Source organism: Amphiprion ocellaris, chromosome 9 (assembly GCF_022539595.1).
Source record: "Amphiprion ocellaris isolate individual 3 ecotype Okinawa chromosome 9, ASM2253959v1, whole genome shotgun sequence".
Taxonomy (NCBI): domain Eukaryota; kingdom Metazoa; phylum Chordata; class Actinopteri; family Pomacentridae; genus Amphiprion; species Amphiprion ocellaris.
Window position 1 is genome coordinate 8,545,704 of NC_072774.1, and position 18,292 is coordinate 8,563,995.

Below are 18,292 nucleotides of genomic sequence, written 5' to 3' on the forward strand. Positions count from 1 at the left end.
AGTCGGAATTTGTTCTTGGACCCTGCAGTAGGAACTCAATGCAAAAAGTCAGTGAGTAGTTGCTGAGATTTACTGTCAGGACTTTGCATGCACTATGGTGGCCCCTGACCAAGTTCACGCTCTAATGCTGGGCCCCGGCTCAGCCGAAGAAATTTATTTCGGTCTCATCTGATCAAAGAATGTGCTCCTAATGTTCAGCAGGCTTTTTTCATTTTTTGAAGGGATGTTTAATGTTCCATTTTTGTGCTGAAGAGCAAGCAACAGGCCATCAATAGAGGTTATGCAATGTTTGTTACACTGTCTGAACTGTCACAGAAACACTGATTTCCGTTGATAACCCTTGTGCCAAATCTGAAGCACTTACCTGTCTGTTTTTCAGAGCACATTGCCTTTAATGCCATTTTAGGAGGATGACCACTACAGCGCTGATTAGCCGTACTATTGCTAATCTATACACCCTGAAAACTTCCTCAACTCTGTTTCTACTGAGCTTGAGTTGATCACTCATCTTCCTGTGATCTTTTCAATCTTTGTTAAGTCTCACTGTCAAATTTTCTCATTCATTTGTCAATTCAATAATCATGTGGAGCCGTGATGTAGACATACTGATAGAGAGGTCCAAAACTGAAAAAAAAACTTGTAACACAGGCCATTTTAATTACAACCATGTCCCCGTTATCAGGCTAACTGGAAACCACAGCTGTTATCAGTTTTGTCTGAGTGAAAACTGTTTTTTAACTTGTCTTTTCAGTGATGACAGGTGTATTCACTTTTCTTGCACTGAGGTTCTACTTTGGAGCCTGTATTTTCAATTCAGTCTTTCTTTTGTTTTTCATTGTTCATAAGAGGAAACGGTGTACTGGCCAACTTAGATATAATGCATTTACTGAGAGGTGATTCAAATTTGAATAATTTGACATTCAAATGACATTGCACAGGGCTGTATTCACTTCTGTTGGATCCTGTGTAACTACAGACCCATGTGCAGGTTTCTGTCCTGCTAAAACAGCCGCCCTCGTCTTTCTTCTCGTCTTGCCATACAAGCAGCATGCGTTCAGCTGAGAGTAGACACTGCCCAGTCACATCCAACACATAAGGAGTATGATGCATACGTTGAAAAATGCTTTCACAAAAACAAGCTGTAAAGAATATTAAAGCACTACCTGTATGTGATTCGTCATACAAAGTTCTGTGTAAACTCGTTAATGTGTTGGAAGTGGGTTTTAGGTCGTGTGCAGAACAGGGAAAGGACATTTAGAAAAGAGGCATCCAGGGCGGGGATAGGAACAATGTGGATTTTTTTTTACTGAAAAATATGTTTTTTCCCACACTTTCTTGGTAACAAAGTTAAATTCATACAACATGCACAGGCGGATCATCCACTAAGCCTTGCAAAACTCTTACTTGGATGAGGATTTTACACATTTTGTGAATTTTTTACCTGTTTGGGGAATGATAGATAAGTTACAAAGGTAAAAATTCTCATGTAAAGGCTCTGTATTACAGAGATATTTAATAGGAAGTCTAAACTTACTCAGGGCTATTAAAATGCCAGAGACAAACATAATAACAGCAAGGATAACCCCTGTCGTCCTTAAAGTCTCATAATCTACAAAGGGACAAAACCATATGCGACTTAACCAAACACCCATTTGATTTCATGATGGAATTAAAATATACTGTTGTCAAAAGCACAAACTTCAATAATAAATGAAACATTTGGTTTTTGAAATGAGTAACTCTGGAAAATCTTACCATAATCAAAGTCACTTTGGTCAGGAAACATTGTTTCTGCAAAGAATAAGTTGTGTAAGTTATACAGCAAATAAAAATAAAGGTGGACATTTCAGCATAAACCACATGGATAAGCTTTAAAAGTGAGTTTTTAATCCACAACAACAGACACAAAAGATTCCAGCTCCTAAGATCTGCAGGCTTGGCTCCACAACTCCTCGAGTAATTTTTTTTTTTCCCCCACTGAGAGTGGCTCAATGCAGCATCTTCGCTCAGCAGAAAAAGTGGGTTACAAGCCAGCAGCAGGATACTGAGGTATCATCACACCAGCAGAGAAAAAACTACAGCTTGAATATGGAAAAAGTGTTTGAAGTTAAGGGAGCTCTTATTACAGTATTAAGGTTTCTACTCCTGATCAAAACAGTGGCTTATTTTGCAGATCTGTGTGTTGCAGGCTGCAGTCGGTGCCAGATTGTTACGATAGCTGGATGTCAATAACGCAGCTTGCATGCTGCTGAACCCTCAGATTTAAGTGGCTGAGTTGGCAGCTTTTATTTCATTCCTTTGCAGTTTACTTAAGAATTCCCTTTGTTATGGCACTGATCTGTGCATTGGCAAATGCATTCACTCAACTGATCAACTGCATGAAAATGAAAAATAAACAGTTTTTGCCTGAAATAAAAGGTACACAATAACCACACAAGTACTTTTCTCTCATTCTGTAAAACAACCGTTTCTTTCCTGTATGTTACACCCTTTAAATCCCATAAAATAAGGGGAAAAACTAACCTGTGGTGGCCATGGCTGCACTGCAGAGAGATGCTGTGGTAGAGTTGTGTCTCTTAGATATTTAGCAGGTTGCTGGGCTGCGGTTAAAGACTGGATATGAAATGGTTGGAACTGGACAGCGCAGCAGGCAGAGCAGCTTGGAGAACCTTCAGCGTAGACTCAGCAGGGACCCCTCTGCTGGTGAAACACTGCATTCACAGTTAAAGCCAGTGGTGCAATCCTGGGGTAATCCCAGCATTGAAAAAACTGCCAGACTGCAGCTACTGGGGACAGGGAGTGTGCACCATGACAACACAAAGTTAGGACAAAAAGTAGAGAAGACAGTGGATTTTATCTCACTGAAAAGCAGACATGACAAATGATCTGCTGAGCATCATGCAGCATGGTGAATGGTTACTGTGTGGTGATTAGGAAAATTTGTCTTTCTTTTTGCGCGAATATTCTGTACAGCTTCCTGAGCTATTGTATGCTGAAAATGCACCAGTTTCTACCTCCCTTTGTGTTTCTTGTGCAGTGCAGTCAGCCTGTTCCTGCAACTCCGAGGGGAAAATACAGCCTACATGTGCAGCTTTTACCTTCACAGAGGCTGCCAAGCTCACTATGGTGGAAAACCTGCCTTTAAACAGCATTAAACACAGAGATAGGCAAAATGTGATGCATTTTTCCCCCCTTACAACAGCCTCTTCAAAAGCAGCCCAATGCAGCACATAAATCATTCCACACTCACTCCTGCTAGTTACTACTGCATGTGCAACTGAAGTGTCTGCAGTGTCAGCAGAAGCAGGAGTGCAGTATAATAAAGGGCTGTGGTCCCTGGTTTACTTCTAATCTCACAGAAAATGAAATAATCAAGCATAAAAAAAGAAAATTGAAGAAGTATGCATTTTTAGACATCGGCTTTATTATTTTGTATCAATCTGAAAATCACAAAAATACAAATGTTAATCAAACTATTACTACCGTATAAAGTTGGCACATCATCTAGTAACAGTTACTGGTGATAAAAACATAAAAAAAAGGAGAAAAAGGAGTACAGTAAGATTCTGAAAGTGAAGAAAGCTCCATGTGTGGCCATGGAAGGATTGTCTTCTGTTGTGATCACAGTATTTGCTGCCACCTAATGGCAACTTCTAGAGAAACTGTGGAAGAAGTAGAAGGGGAGAGATTTTTTTTTTTGAAGAAACAATATATTTCAGCTCTTTATTAATGAAAATAGATCTGCAGATGTTTGATAAACACTTACAGTTCTGCTTCTGTGTTGATTAAGCTGCAGAAAGAGTATTAGATTATTTTTTGTAAAAAAAAAAGAAAGATGGCACTGTATATTTAAGCCCCAAATTATTCATACCCATGCCAGTTTTGATTAATAGTGAATTTTAATTACATTTTCAGGTGTCTTCTGACAAATTGCGGCATACATACTGACAAAGAAAGCAGGAAATTATGGTAGAGATGTTAATGATGAATTTTAACAATGTTGTACCTCCATGTATAAAATTATTCGTATCATTATAAATTGTTGTCAGTTTTTTTTATTTGTTCATTTTTAAAAATGCAGCTTATTTCCCATTTCAGACATCCTGGTACTTTCTACAATGTTCAAAAACATTCTAATACACTAAACTAAGAACAGCTTGATGCACTAGTTCTCTAATAAGTTTGGAAACTTTTGTTTTTGTATTGTATTGAATAGTTTTTTGTTGTTGTTTTCTTTTGTCAATAAATTAAATTAAAAACTAAATTCCTAGTGGAATGATGTGGTGGCAAATTGGCTACAGAGAAAGAGTGTGAATAATGCCATGTTTAGTAAAAATGAAAAAAAAAACAAAAATAGTTTAAAATCATCAAATAATATCTCTAACGCAAATTTTTCCTGTCTTTTGTCACTTGTTTATTTAATTTCTAGCCAGAAGAAATCTACTTTTGAAAGAAAAAAATCACTAAATCAAAATGTGATGTGGGTTTAAATAACTCAGGCCTTGAATATATCTACTTGAGAGTCAATTAACATTTCTACCTGCAATATAAGAAAGAAAAATATTTACCTCTTGGGACACCTGATTCCACATCAGGGCCTTTGGATCTGAGGAGAATCAATGGATAAATAATGAAAAACAACAATTTAACAGCTGCACATAAAATGGAAAATGTCTTCTACATTTAAAATGTTTTCACTGTAAAAAAAAAAAAAATCTTAAAATTGGATTCAAATTTTGTTCATTCACTCTCACTTAACTCACCTTGACTTGTCAGTCTTTGAACAGGTGCATTTTCGGCCTGTTTTTTTGGCAGAAACACAAGAAAAACAATTATGCAGGTTGATGTTGCCACTTTCACTGAGCTGTCGTACAAAAGGGACACGAGAAATTCTAAAGAGCCTGTTTGCTGCCAGCTGTGCGCCCCTGACACCTCCTTTAGTTGTAAAGGAGCAGGTTGCTCCAAGCGTTGATGGAAACATGAATGCAGACTTGAGCCGGTGCCCATAAGCTCATCTGGGCTGCAAGCCTGGCGAGGCCTCACAAGCTCCCAATTTACTGGCGTGAGCTCAAAATTACATTGATGTAACTCAATCGAAACAAAATTCAGTTGTTTAAATAAAAATACATGAGCTGGCATGTTGAATAACTTCTGGGTAGTAGCATTTCTATTATGTGCGAGCCAAGAGCTAAAACGTTGAACCTCTTTTCATTTAGACCCACGTCAGTCGTTTCTAAATGTCAGAGATGATGCAGTGTTTGTTCATTATTATTATTCTTACATCCACAAAACATCTTGGGCATCTCAAATCACCAAGAGTGTCTGATTCAAATGAATGATTTCTGGTCATTATTTTCCAGCTTGTAAAGCCAGAGTGGTATCACTGTAGAAGCCAGCTGAGGTCATTCTGATGACCTGACTTTAGCTGGCATCTTCCAAAGGCTGATGCTTAAAGTGAAAATGTTCTGTTTGGGCAACAACTTGCTTCACTGTACAGTGTTTTTGTGCCATTCTGCTTTGATTTTATGGCTCAAATCTGTTTTACTTTCCTCTTGGTCTCCTCTCTGAAGCGTGTAAACACTGCCTGCAGTTCAACTGAAAAGTCTCTGAATATGTCATGTGACAGTCAAGCAAACTATTGGTTCTCAGTTGCATAGAAATGCAAAATCCTTTGTTTTTTTTTTACAGGATCAAGTGCAAACATTTATTTTTGCCATTTTTTTGTAATGAGTCATGCAAGATAAAGCAATCCTGATGAAATATCACGATTTTAAGCTTAGATATGGTGATTTTTTTTTCTGATTGAACCACATGTTGCACATGATGCATTTGAAGACAGTCAGGAAAAATGAAAATTCTGTCCGTTTTTCCACTTTTTGGCTGTGTTTTAAAAAGACAGAATAGGCTTTCAAAAACTGATTTGGTGTTCAGATTGTCAAAACAAGTTTTAGATATCCATATATACCTCAATCTTCTCCGAAAATACTTTTAAAAAAATGAATAAATACATTTTTTCCCTAGTGTGAGATAGAAATAAGGTGGATAAGGTTCTTCAGTTACAGCAACAAGCTACTGCAACCTCAAGTATGGAGCAAGGCGCGTTCTTGGCAGTGGAAGCCAGTGAGAAACCCCAGACCAGGCTATGACCTACATACTGCACCATCAGGACTAAGAATAAAACTTTAACTCATCTTACATTCACTACCTTTGACACAAGGAGGTGCTCAAGGTTGCATAAGGCTGTCCGTCAAAATCTTTTTTTTTCTCTTCCCAAGCGGCAAATAATAATCTTCCAGGGTTTGCTGCCTTCATGTTCTCTTCAAAATGCTGCCTCTAAGACTTGCCCTTGGCCATTGTAGCATTTGATGTCATATTTTTAAAAGTGCTGATTAAATCAGAATCAAACAGACTTTCATCTGTTCATCAGTTGATCTTGAAAACCTAAAGAGCCTAATCTGTAACTTTGAAAAGTTTGAATATCAACACAGATATAATTTAAGACACATTTGAGGTAAAAGGAGCAAATTAGTATTTTGTGTTTCCTAAGCAAATGGCACAAACATAATTATTATCTTTGATGCTGCTGTTGTAAAGTTTATCTCGCCGACACCCACTGGTGGATTAAAAAGGCATATTTATTTTCTTTATTTAAAAGAAAATCCACATAAATTATACCATTTATCTGAGCCAGAAACAGTAAAAACTGAAAAAAGAACTAATTTTCAACATTCAAACAGTCTTTTAACTAAGCATATGTTCCATCAAGAAAATGAACCACGTCTGAGCCACAAAAAATATTTCATCATAATCTCATTCAAAAAATAGCCACAAATACAATGTTATTTCTGACCAGATTCTGTAAAAAAAACCACTAAAAACTAAAGTGCTGGCAACTGAAAAGCCCAGAGCCACTCAGCTGTGACCAGTAGTCCTGTGACAAAAATTAAGGGACTAGTCAGCTGATCTGGGCTGAACTGCAGGCTGCAAGGAATCCAGTTTTTTGTCTCTATTTTTATGATTTATTGCACTATAACTGTGTCAGGCTGCACAGCAGATATTTCTGAGTTCTCTCTCCTTCTAGTCATGGTTGTGCTGTTTATACAGAGTTGCAAAACTTTACACTGCAAACCTACAAAGCCTAGAAACAGCTTGGGCTTCAGAGAGCAAAACACCCGTCAATCAAATATGAAATACCTGTAATAACAAAACTAATGGATTAACAGCAGCCAAACTGTTGGGCATTGTGATTTACATATGAATAATTAATTCGATTATAATGAAATCAGCTAGTTTCATGCGCCTGTGAATAGTTTGTGTATATTTCCATTGCTCATAAATATTTTTCACACTTAGAAAAAAAAAAGTCTTGATAAAGTGCAGTTAGAATCCCACTCTGCTCTTTATGAGCAGCAGCAGCAGCAGACTGTGTGGGTCCCATTGAATTATTTATCAGCTGGTTTTGGTTTCAGGGCTACCACTAGCAGCAGCAGCAGCATGTGCTGGCAGGTAGGAGGAGGAGGAGGAGGAGGAATCTTGGAAGGACACTATGAGTGAGAAAAGGGATGAGACATGAAGGCCACAGCGCTGTGATAGAGGCAGCATGAGAGCGGTGGCCTTGTGCAAGCAGCATGTGTTCGTCTTCCCACCAGAAATAAGAGGATACTGAAGCCTGCTTGCTTGCTTTTTCAGTGCTGCACGAGTCTGAGAGGCTGTGAGGTCAATTGACACATAGTGGGATCACCGTGTGGCGGCACAGACACATCCAATACCACATCTGCTGTGCACTTCACCGGGTCGTATACTTACTGACGATGAGGGCGATGCCAAGGAGGAAGAGTACCACGGCGAAAACCAGGCCGCCGATTCTCAGAGATTCGTAATCTGGAATGAAGAAAAGACTTTAGAGTGATGGCATTGAAAAGCCTTCAGTTACTAAATAACACACTGAAAAGCCTTTTGAGGTTTTCTCTGTGTGGTTTTTAATTGCGCTTTGATTCATGAGCAGCACTGCAGGAATATTCTACAGTCCCCAAATGAGTGCATCGGGACGCCACACATTCCTGCGAGCCGCAGTCACAAAAACTGGAAACAGAAAGGTCTGATTTAACTCTTTAGTCGACTGTGCAAATAAAAGCTGGGAGAGAAAGAAAGAAAGAAAGAAAGAGAAAGAAAATGAAAGGCAGAAAAAAGAAACAAGAAAAAAGATGAAAGAAAGGCAGAAAGAAAGACAAACAAACAAGACAGAAAAAAAAGAATTTAAAAAATTAAAGACAGAAATACATAGACAGACAGAAAAATAAAGAAAGACAGAAACATATTGAAAGAAAGGCAGAAAGAAACAAAGATAGACAGAGACAGACAGAAAGACAAACAAAGAAACAAACAAAGACAGAAAAAGAAAGACAGAAAGACAGGGTCTGATTTTGGCCCTATGCTGTGCGCAACAGACATGAAATCCTCCAAGGATATCATGACGGAAAAAAGAAAACTCTCCGGAAAGCTGTAAATATCTTGGAACATCATAGATTTATCGTGGGACCCCCTGAAGGGTGTCTGACTCCCAGGATGGGAAACATGAAGGGATGGGGCTTTCTGTCCACAGTGGGTCTGGAGCCCAGTGGAGTAGGAAGGCTCTTTAACAAACAAAAACTAGTGTACATAACAAATACAAATGTTCCCTTTTTTAAAATTTACATATGTACACATTATCTACCAAATAATTACAACTCCTAAAAAAACTGTTCCATTTTCCGCATTAAAGCACTCATGAATCCGCTCGATTAGAGATATAATAAGACCTGACACTGTGATAAATACCAACAAGCAAACAGTTAAGCTTTAATCAAATCGCTGCATGTAAAACTTACTATGAGCACATGAGCATTTTAAAAATTTGTTTTGAAAATACAAAAACGTTAAAAATGTTAAACAGGATTGAAGCTGAACATGGTTTAGTACTGCAGTGAGAGGTACAAATATAGATATTTAGAAGAAAGAAATAGTCTGAAACTGAGTATAATTTATAGATAAATTATGGAAAAATGTAGCAAAAATATTGGATAAATTCTTGATATAGACAAGCACCATTTGGAACGTGGATTTGCCCAAAATTTTGCAATTTCAAAGAGACTGTTTCCACTGCTTTCAAGTAATTGTGTCATTTCAGAGTCCCGTCCAAACTGCCTATACTTTTATTAAACTTGTCTGCACTTTAATTCACTTAGTTTTAATTAATTTCTTCTCTATATTATTGTACATTTTATTTCTTAGATGCTTTTATTCGCTCTGATTTTCTTTTTTAAGCAATCTGAGTCCATTCCTTACATTTTTTTCATTAAGTCTCAAACTTAATTAAAAGTTTCATCATATTTTTTACATTTGCTTGTTAAACACTTTAATAATCTGCCTGTATGATAAGGAGCTATATAAGCAGATTTGCCTGTTTGCTTGTAAGGCTTAAAACACTTAAACAGTTGACATTTTTTTTACTGGAAATAAAGAAAAATAGTTGGAATGGTGAGTTAAATGTGATGGATACATGGTTGAACCATCCAGGTTTATCAGTTTCAACTGTAAAAAAATGAAATGAAACGATATCTGAAGTAGTTTAAAAACTAGTCAAATAAATACATTTAGAAGATAACTGTACACCTCTATGAGACATGGAACTTGTAAAGCTGCAATGATTCTTCAATTAATTGATTCACTATCAACAATTAAATTAATCACCAACTATTTTTGATAATCAATTAATCTGCTTCATCCTTTCTTATAAAGAAAAACTACTGTTCAAAAATTTGGGGTCACTTAGAAATGGCCTTATTTTTGAAAGAAAAGCAGTTTTTTTCAATGAAGATAACATTGAATGAATCAGAAATACAGTCTAGACATTGTTAATGTGGTAAATGACTATTCTAGCTGGAAACAGCTGATTTTTAATGGAATATCTACATAGAGGTACAGAGGAACATTTCCAGCAACCATCACTCCTGTGTTCTAATGCTACATTGTGTTAGCTAATGGTGTTGAAAGGCTAATTGATGATTAGAAAAGCCTTGTGCAATTATGTTAGCACATGAATAAAAGTGTGAGTTTTTAATGGAAAACATGAAATTGTCTGGGTGACCCCAGATTTTTGAAGGGTAGTGCATTTGGGTTGTGGACTAAAAAGATGTTTGTCATGTAAACACTGCTCAACATTTTTCACTATTTTTGGATGTTTTATAAACCAAGCAGCTTTTGTTTCATTGTGAAAAATAACAGATTACTATTACTAAATTACTACACAGATTAATTAACAAAAAAACTAATCATTAGTTGCTGCTTTAAACTCATCTGATGGGCCTATGATGGTACGTCCGACAAAAAAAGTTGGGAATGACTGCAGCAGGACACAGAATAAGGGCATGTAAACACAAACAAAAATGATATATTGCAAAAGAGAAAAAAATATAAGAACAAGCACACATCTAATAGTTGTCATCAAAAGAATGGTCTCTTAGATTGTCTCTACAAGCCATTGGACAGGATCTGCAGTATTTGCATTGGGGCTACTCCAGAAGCTCGGCCTCTGGGTGAAACTTTTCCAGCTTGTCTGGAAAAACACGTGAAACGTGCAAACTCATCTGAACCTCCCAGATGTTTCCTGTGCGGAGGGTCGGCGATTAAAAGACCACGTTCATCTGCTCAGCACTCACCGTATTGAAAAGCGCTGTCGTAGTCTGGTGGGAGAACAAACGAGAAGCAGATTTACCCAGTGACACACTTCACAGAGTCCTCATGATCTGACAGCTACTCAGCACTTTCAGGGCCTCAGTCATCCATCCACACATCATCTGCACCAATTTATGTGTCGGCCACATGCAGCTTATCTTAATCTGACTTTTCTAAGGTGTAGTTCAAATGGTACCCACCTTTATCCTCATCTGCTGCAGAAGCTGTGAAAAAAGAAGCAAAAAAAAAAAAAAAAGCATTAGTCTTTATGACAAATTCCCCTGTTGGGAATTAAGTGCATGTCAGCAAATGGCAAAATTGACAGCAGTGGAGCAAATTTCACTCTCCAGAGAGCGTGCACGCCTCCTTCAAATCCCAGTTGGTATTTATGCAAAAGTATACACACTGGGTTATAATAATCCTATAAAGAGGAATAATTTGTGGATAATGAATTCAGGAGAAATGGCTTCGAACACTCACAGTCCCACAGTGTCTTTTTTTTCCCCACACAAAACATATTTTAAGAAAAAGATAACTATATAGTCATGTGAAAAAGTAAGTGTGTCCTAGAGTGGCAAAATATATAGTTTCAGCATCAATACTGGGATGTGTGAATGCAAGAAGAGCAGACTGAAACAATTCAAATGAACTCAAACACATCATGCTCCAGTTTTTGCTGCTTGATTTAAAAAGAAAACTCACACAGTTGTCATTTTCCACAACAAATCTACACGAGAAATCTGTCTCATAGAACATCATTTACTCTGATTTAACACTTTATTCACAAGACGCTGATTTTGTTGACGTGCAGGCTCCACATGTGCACTGCAAAATGAGCAAGAAACAGGAAAGAAACAATGAAATGGAAAATTTGTTTACAAAAAGACCAACACAATATCAGTTGCATGGAAATACTTCGGCTACAGAATAGATGATGTTGACAGTGACATGTTGACATGGGAAAATGGCAATAATTAGTTTGACCATTTGAAACAGCACCACAAAGCTCCATATGCCAAGTGCAAAGTCGGATCTGAATGCCACCCAAAGCAAAAAAACTGTTTTTGGTGATAACACCAAATAAAGAAGGCTCCAAATGGCTTTTTTCAGCCACATTATTAAAAATCTGAAAAGATTTTTTTTGCTGTTGTTGATGTAGATGCACTTGTCTACCAAATCAGTCCAATCATTCTAGAACAATTATTTACTTCCAGTTACTCAACTCATGTTGTGAAAAATTCTATATTTTACTGTATTACTGCAGGAAAAAAACATATTGTTCTGCTTTAAGTGCATCCCTTGGACATTATTGTTTTTCTTTTGACATACTTGGACAAACACCAACAGATGAAGGTGATATTCTTGAAAAAGTCACACGTAAATTGGCATTTTGTAGTCATTTTCACTATTTAAATACATTAAAAAAAAAACATGGAAACAGTAAGTACAACCCTACATCTATCACACATAAAATTAGAATCAGGGCCCCAGATTCGGATTGGAACGGTGAGTGGAACCTCTGTAGGGAGTGACAGGTGGGAAAGTGTCTTATTTTAGTCTTGCATAGCCAGACGGATCTCCACAGCGCCGTGTCAGCGCTGGAGAACGGACTGACTGCCCCTCATAATCACATTCCAGCTTGTTTGTGTTTCCTTAAACCAATCACAACTGTCTAAAACCAGGAAGGAGCGAAAGACAAAATAGCGTTGGGGTGAAAATGTTTCGGTGGAACATTTGCACGAAGGGGAACAAGCATCAAGAACCAAGCAGGCCAGCCTTAATGCATGATCCGAATCTGCTGCAAAACTTAACGTTTCCCGCATGTGCGTTGCTACCTTGGTGGTTGTTCTTCTTTCCCGTAGCTAAAGGGATTTAAAAAAAACAGTTACAACACAGATAGTGGAAGAAGAGGAGAAAGCCATTGAAATACATGCTGGAAATGGCCGACTTAGACCCTCAGTCTATATGTGCTGAGTCAGACTAGTCGTATTTCAACCTCTGACATGTCAGGCATTGCATCAAAGAGGATCCGATGTCTGCTTGTCCAAATATGTCAAAAAAGGCAACAGTTCCCGTGGGACAAACTTACTTTTTCACATGACTTTACATGTTCCACTTGGTCTGAATAAGAATCAAATTCTCCCTCGATTTCAGGAAAGTTAACGCAATAATAATAAAGCAAAACATCAAAATACCAAGTGCATGATTTATACTCACATTTTTGTATATTTTGCTTTACTGCCCTGATCTGTGCTAATTTGTGTCCTGTCAGTAATGTGGGAAAGTACAGCCCGTCCTCTGATCTGTCGCATTTCTCTACTTCCACAGGGGACAAAACTGTTGGCTGCACTTTCTAAAACTCACGCTCCAAAAACATGCTGTACTCGGTAATAAACTAAATCGCAATTTCTGCCTCATGTTCAGCGACTTTAACAACACAAGCTGAATAATTAAAGCGGCAACTTCAGCTGGTAGGAGACACAAAGCAGACGTTGTTTATATGAGCATCGCTGTTTGGAGTGTGAACAATGTAACCTTGGAGTAGCGTGCTGGAGGTTACATAAATACTTGTGCTCGGCAGCATTTCACATCATTAATGTTTTTTTTTCTACAGCTGTCATTAAAATATTCAACAGACTGAACAGCATTTTAAATGTCAGCCAGTCCTAATGGTTCTGCTTAGATGTGAACTCTGACAACTGCTGATGAATATATTAAAATATTAATTTTTATGTCTAAGGAGATGAGTAAGACGATGAGTTTTCTTATTCCAGCAGCTCATAAGCAGTGGAGACTCTTGACATGATGAAAGAAACACGTCCAAAATGTATGTGGCTCCATGTACACGGTTGAACCCTTGAACTTGATAATATTTCATAAATTCAGTTGCATTGTGTTTACTGGAGAGTAAGGGTTACAGTGCTACAGTTAACTCTGACCTCATTTCCAGGCTCTAAATCCTAATGATTTTCCTCCATGAAGCAAAACAAACAAAAAACCACCACATTTTCGCATATTGGTGTTGACATGTCTTTAAAAATAAGGTTTGACCCAAGAGTCAAAGACGAGGAAAAGCCCCTCAGTGTAGGCAAATCAGCTTAGCATCAAGGCCGACTGATGGCATGCAGGGAACACGCAGAAACAAATCAAAGACCAGGACCTGCATTAACAATGGAAAAAACTTGGCAGGAGAAGTCTGAATAACTGATGATTCAAACTGCAGTAAAAGGAAATGTTTACACTGCTCTGACATGGCCTTTTCTCAGAACCAAAACATCGGCACTAAAACATTTGCAATGAAAAATAACAAATGCAAATTATGCTGAAAACAGTGCAACGCCAACGACAAAAAAAAAAAAAGAAAAAAGAGTGGCATTTTGAACACATTTGACAAAGTAAACGGCACGTGGCAAAAAGCCAAGAGCAGCAAAAGATTAAGAAATCTCAAGGCCATGCGTTTTAAGTGACCACTCTAATGCAGGAAACTTACCAAACACCTCCCTGCCAAACGCTGACCCTGTTATACAGACACATCAGCATGTTCAGCATTGGAGGAACTTAAAGCAAAGCTATAGAGATGAGGGATAACTGAAGAACATGATGAATGACTTAAAGTTGCTAAATGTTTAAGGAAAAAGATGCTCACCAAGTGCAGGAGCCAGCCAGGAGCTGAATGCCACCAACACCACGAGATCCATCGTACCTCTTCAGAAGAATCGAACAAATGCAGACCTTGTTAGGATGTACAAAAAAGAGAAACAATAAATGTCTTAACTTGAATAAGTGAAAGCTCACATTCTGAGTTATTTCTGGTTTATGAGGATGAAGTTCAGGCTTGTTTTCTGTGCCACCTGAAGCAATATTATTCAGTCTCATTCCAAATTTGGCATAGCAAATCCTGATTTGACCCATAAGTTTCTTCTGGATGGAAAACAAGCAACGAAAGACAATAAGACACTGTGTCTGAGATGTTCATGATACATTTCAACGATTTGTGTGTTTTTCGTGTTTTTATTAAAAATGCCATGTCCTAACTTACTCTAATCCTTTGAAATAGTTGTAAATGTTTGACAAAATGCAGCTTCTGCACCACTCCAAATGGTCTTGGTAATTTCTACAAGGTTCTAGCATAAATTAAGAACCACTGATGCAGTAGTCCTCTAGTCAGTTTATAGTCAATTACCAGCCATGACTTGAGCCAAAGAGTTTAGAGAGCTCAGTATTATGAGCCATCACATGGGAGAGACGTGCACTGTGGCTGCTAACAAGATGGGCTATAAAGTCATATCCAAGTGTTTTCATGTGCCAGTGGCCACAGTGCAAAGCGTCATCAAAAAGTACATGAAGTTCCACACAGTGAGAAATATCAGAGGTCATGGAAGGAAAAGTGACCCCGGCACTGGCACGAATAGTAGTACAAGAGGCCAGGAAAAATCCAAGGATCACAAGTAAGATCACCCTGATTAATGTGAGCAGTTCTTGAAGCAACATCTCAAGACAGATACTCCAGCCGACCAAGAACATGGAGGAGTCAACTTCTTCACACAAATAAAAACTTTTGGTCATTTTTTTTTTCTTTGGTCAAATGTGGGAAAAAAAAAAGAGCTGCTTGGACGCAGGGGCCAAGGAGAGGAGAGGAAAGGACAAGCATTCAACCAAAAGAATCCCCTTCATATGATCCGACACTGTGGTGGGAACATGATGCTGTTTTTCAGGCAGCCTGGTCAAAGTAAATGGCATCGTGAGAAAAAGAGGAGCACATTAAGATAATGGAGGAAGACATCAGGCAGAAAAAGATGTCATTGGGCAGCATTGGACCTTGAATTTCCCTTGGGATTAATAAAGTATCTATCTATCTATCTATCTATCCTATGATGTGAAACATAGAGACAAAGAAATGGTGAAGAAAAAACTATAAAAAGATGTCAGAGCAGCATAGCCAGAGTCCAGATGGAGATGGAGAGGAAGCCTTCAACTTCAAAGAGCTGAAGATAGACACAAAGGAGCCGAAGAACTTAAATTTATCATTACCATATTTTACGCACTGGCTTACTGTCTTCCATTAATTGTATATTATGATTTCCAGCCAAAAGAAACCTATTGGTCACATAAAACTACACTACAAATCACAAAAATCTACCCTGGGTTCATAAAATGTCGGGTTTCACCGTATCTGACCCCATCCAGACTAAAATAACTCAGCAGCTTAAACTGTTTTACGAACAGAGAGGAGATTGCTTTAAAAAAAAAAAAAAAATCAGCCGCTCACCTTGAATACCCTCCAGAAACTAGCAAACAGCCAACTTAGATAAAAATAAGTAAGTAAGAAATGGAGGGGAAATGCTTCATTTATTTATGTATTCATGTGCAGGAAACTATAGCTGAAAATGATACAGTCAAAATCAAAGCTGCAAAACAACACTGGATCTCATCCTTCCCTTAATGCAACTTACTGCTGGGTTCCATAAGACCTTGTTGACAGCCTGATATTGAACCATAGAGATGGTCATACTTTTCTAATTCTCATGACGGCTAAACTGAACAGATTTTTAATAGTAAAGTCAATGCAATGCCCCGTTAATGACCCTATTCCTAGTAGGGACACAATGCTCCATCTTGATAGACCAAATCTGATCATGTTGTGGTCTTTTAAGTCTGTGTTAGTGAAGAGGATCTATTTCAGGCTCAGCACCCCAGAACATGGAGCTTGCCAGCGGAGGGGTGCGAGGCAATGCTGGTGTTGAGTTGCAGTTGATATTTGGTCAGTGGGTTGGGGTTGGTTTTGCTTGGTCATCTAGTTTACACATGGGCCATGAGCCTCCTGGGACTGTTTTTCTGTCTATATATTATCTGGGACATTCCTCTGGATGCTTTTACACCCAAATGTTTACAGGCTAGGGTTCCACAACTGGACTAGTGTTGGACACGGGCGCTGCAGAAGATCCACAGTTTCGAGGTTGCGATTCTGCTCGCTTCACAGCTAAAATTATACCAGAAAAATCCCAAGGCACGACAACAACAACAAAAAAAACGTACTGCAGGTAGCTTAGCAGTTACACAAGTCTAAATCTAAGCCATGAAATAAAATGTTTTGCATTGCGAAGATCAAAGCCTATGTTAGCAGTGCCGACGGTTCCCCTCCCTGGCCCACAGCGCTGATGGGGATTCATGCATGACTCGAGTGGGGGTGTGAACATGGAGCTGGAGTGGAAAGAAACGAACACTTCAGCCCTGGGAGCAGGATTAACAACAAAGGCCTGCCAATCAGGTTTAATCAAACAAATACAGGGTGAGTTATTCTAACAAGGAGCAATCCAATAATCTTGTTTGTTAGCCTTCTGAGTGATGTAGAGGAGTATAATGGGGAGATGGGGAAGAAGCCCATAAAGCAACATTTAAAATGAATTACCGTGGATTATTATAAAGTGGGATTAACAGACGGTTTGTAATTAGGAAAAGGGGGCTTAAATTGCACATTTTCCTGCATTAACCCATATAGACGAGCCTCATACTAGAGCACATTTACATTCCAAATAGACACATCATCAATACACTGCAAGACTAGTGTTGCAGTTCTGCACAGACATCATTTAGTTTAATTAAACCTGAGACCTTATTCTGGTGCGTAAAACAAGTTGGATGAGACCTCAGAAACACTGAAAGCGCCTGATTCAAAATTGATAAACTTTGAGGTTTATAATTAGGAGCACTCAAAGCGCTTTTGTTCTCGTCAATTAACACGGCAAACACTGAGGAACATTTAGTTATTGGCAGCAACCGTTTGCTGGCAAAGCTTAGCGTAAAAATGTGTGACACCGAACTCCATTGAACTTCTCAGATGGCGTGGCATTTCTGGAGCTGGACACCAACGCGCATAGAAAGATGGAAAAATGACACACAATGCACCGATAAATGGACAAAATACACGCTGGGCTCGTGCGTAAAAAAATGCGTAAAAGCAGCGAAAGTCATGACTTGTGTAATTAGACTGTCACATGTTTTCAGGCATTTAGTTGGCGGTCGAGAAACCCGGCTGGAATGAAAAAAAGTGAAGACCTCTGCAAGACAAAAGCACCAAAAAGCATGTTTTGCTTTCTTACCCTGCAGATTTGAGTGTCTTACACAAGGTGATGCATTCATTTCACAGATGCGTAAATTTGGACATTTAGTTGAACTTACCGTGTCTCAGCCTCCTATAAACTCTAATGTGAGTTCCGCCCAGTTGAGCCAAACTTTGCGTAAAAAGAAAAGTTCCCCCCACTTAATTGCTACTTTAGCCAAGAAAATAAAATATGCAAAAACCTTCTCTTATGACTAGAGAGAGAGAAGGAAAAAATTTGAAGCCCCACTGATTAAAAATGAATTATTCTGTGTTGCACTCTATGGAGCAGTACTCTGCAGTAAGTCAAGCTCTGTTCCTTCTTGGTCTTGTCTCAGGAGGAATGTTGAGGGAGAGAGTGAAGAGTTGAGTTGAAGGGGGCGGGGTGCCACTGAAGTTACTCCCAAAAATTACCCTGGGCTGCCCTACACCGGAGGTAAACAACACAAGCAGAAGTGCATCACAGCTGCTACCGCACGG

At 38.5% G+C, this 18,292-nt stretch overlaps 1 protein-coding gene across 2 annotated transcripts; it reads right to left on the reverse strand.

Annotated features, from left to right (window-relative positions):
• Positions 1-3,404: 3,404 nt before the first annotated feature.
• On the reverse strand, positions 3,405-18,156 carry LOC111577064 (FXYD domain-containing ion transport regulator 6-like). 2 transcript variants are annotated; one of them, XM_023283141.3, is made up of 10 exons: positions 17,893-18,156; positions 14,360-14,445; positions 14,204-14,230; positions 10,914-10,937; positions 10,698-10,721; positions 7,807-7,881; positions 4,764-4,800; positions 4,569-4,606; positions 3,767-3,790; positions 3,405-3,662 (listed from the first exon to the last, which is right to left on the reverse strand). In XM_023283141.3, exons 2-9 carry the CDS (start codon positions 14,409-14,411, stop codon positions 3,786-3,788), a joined length of 282 nt encoding a protein of 93 aa, XP_023138909.1. In that variant the 5' UTR covers positions 14,412-14,445; positions 17,893-18,156; the 3' UTR covers positions 3,405-3,662; positions 3,767-3,785. The 2 variants fall into 2 exon arrangements, with proteins under 2 accessions (XP_023138909.1, XP_023138910.1); XM_023283142.3 differs by lacking the exon at positions 14,204-14,230.
• Positions 18,157-18,292: the final 136 nt, after the last annotated feature.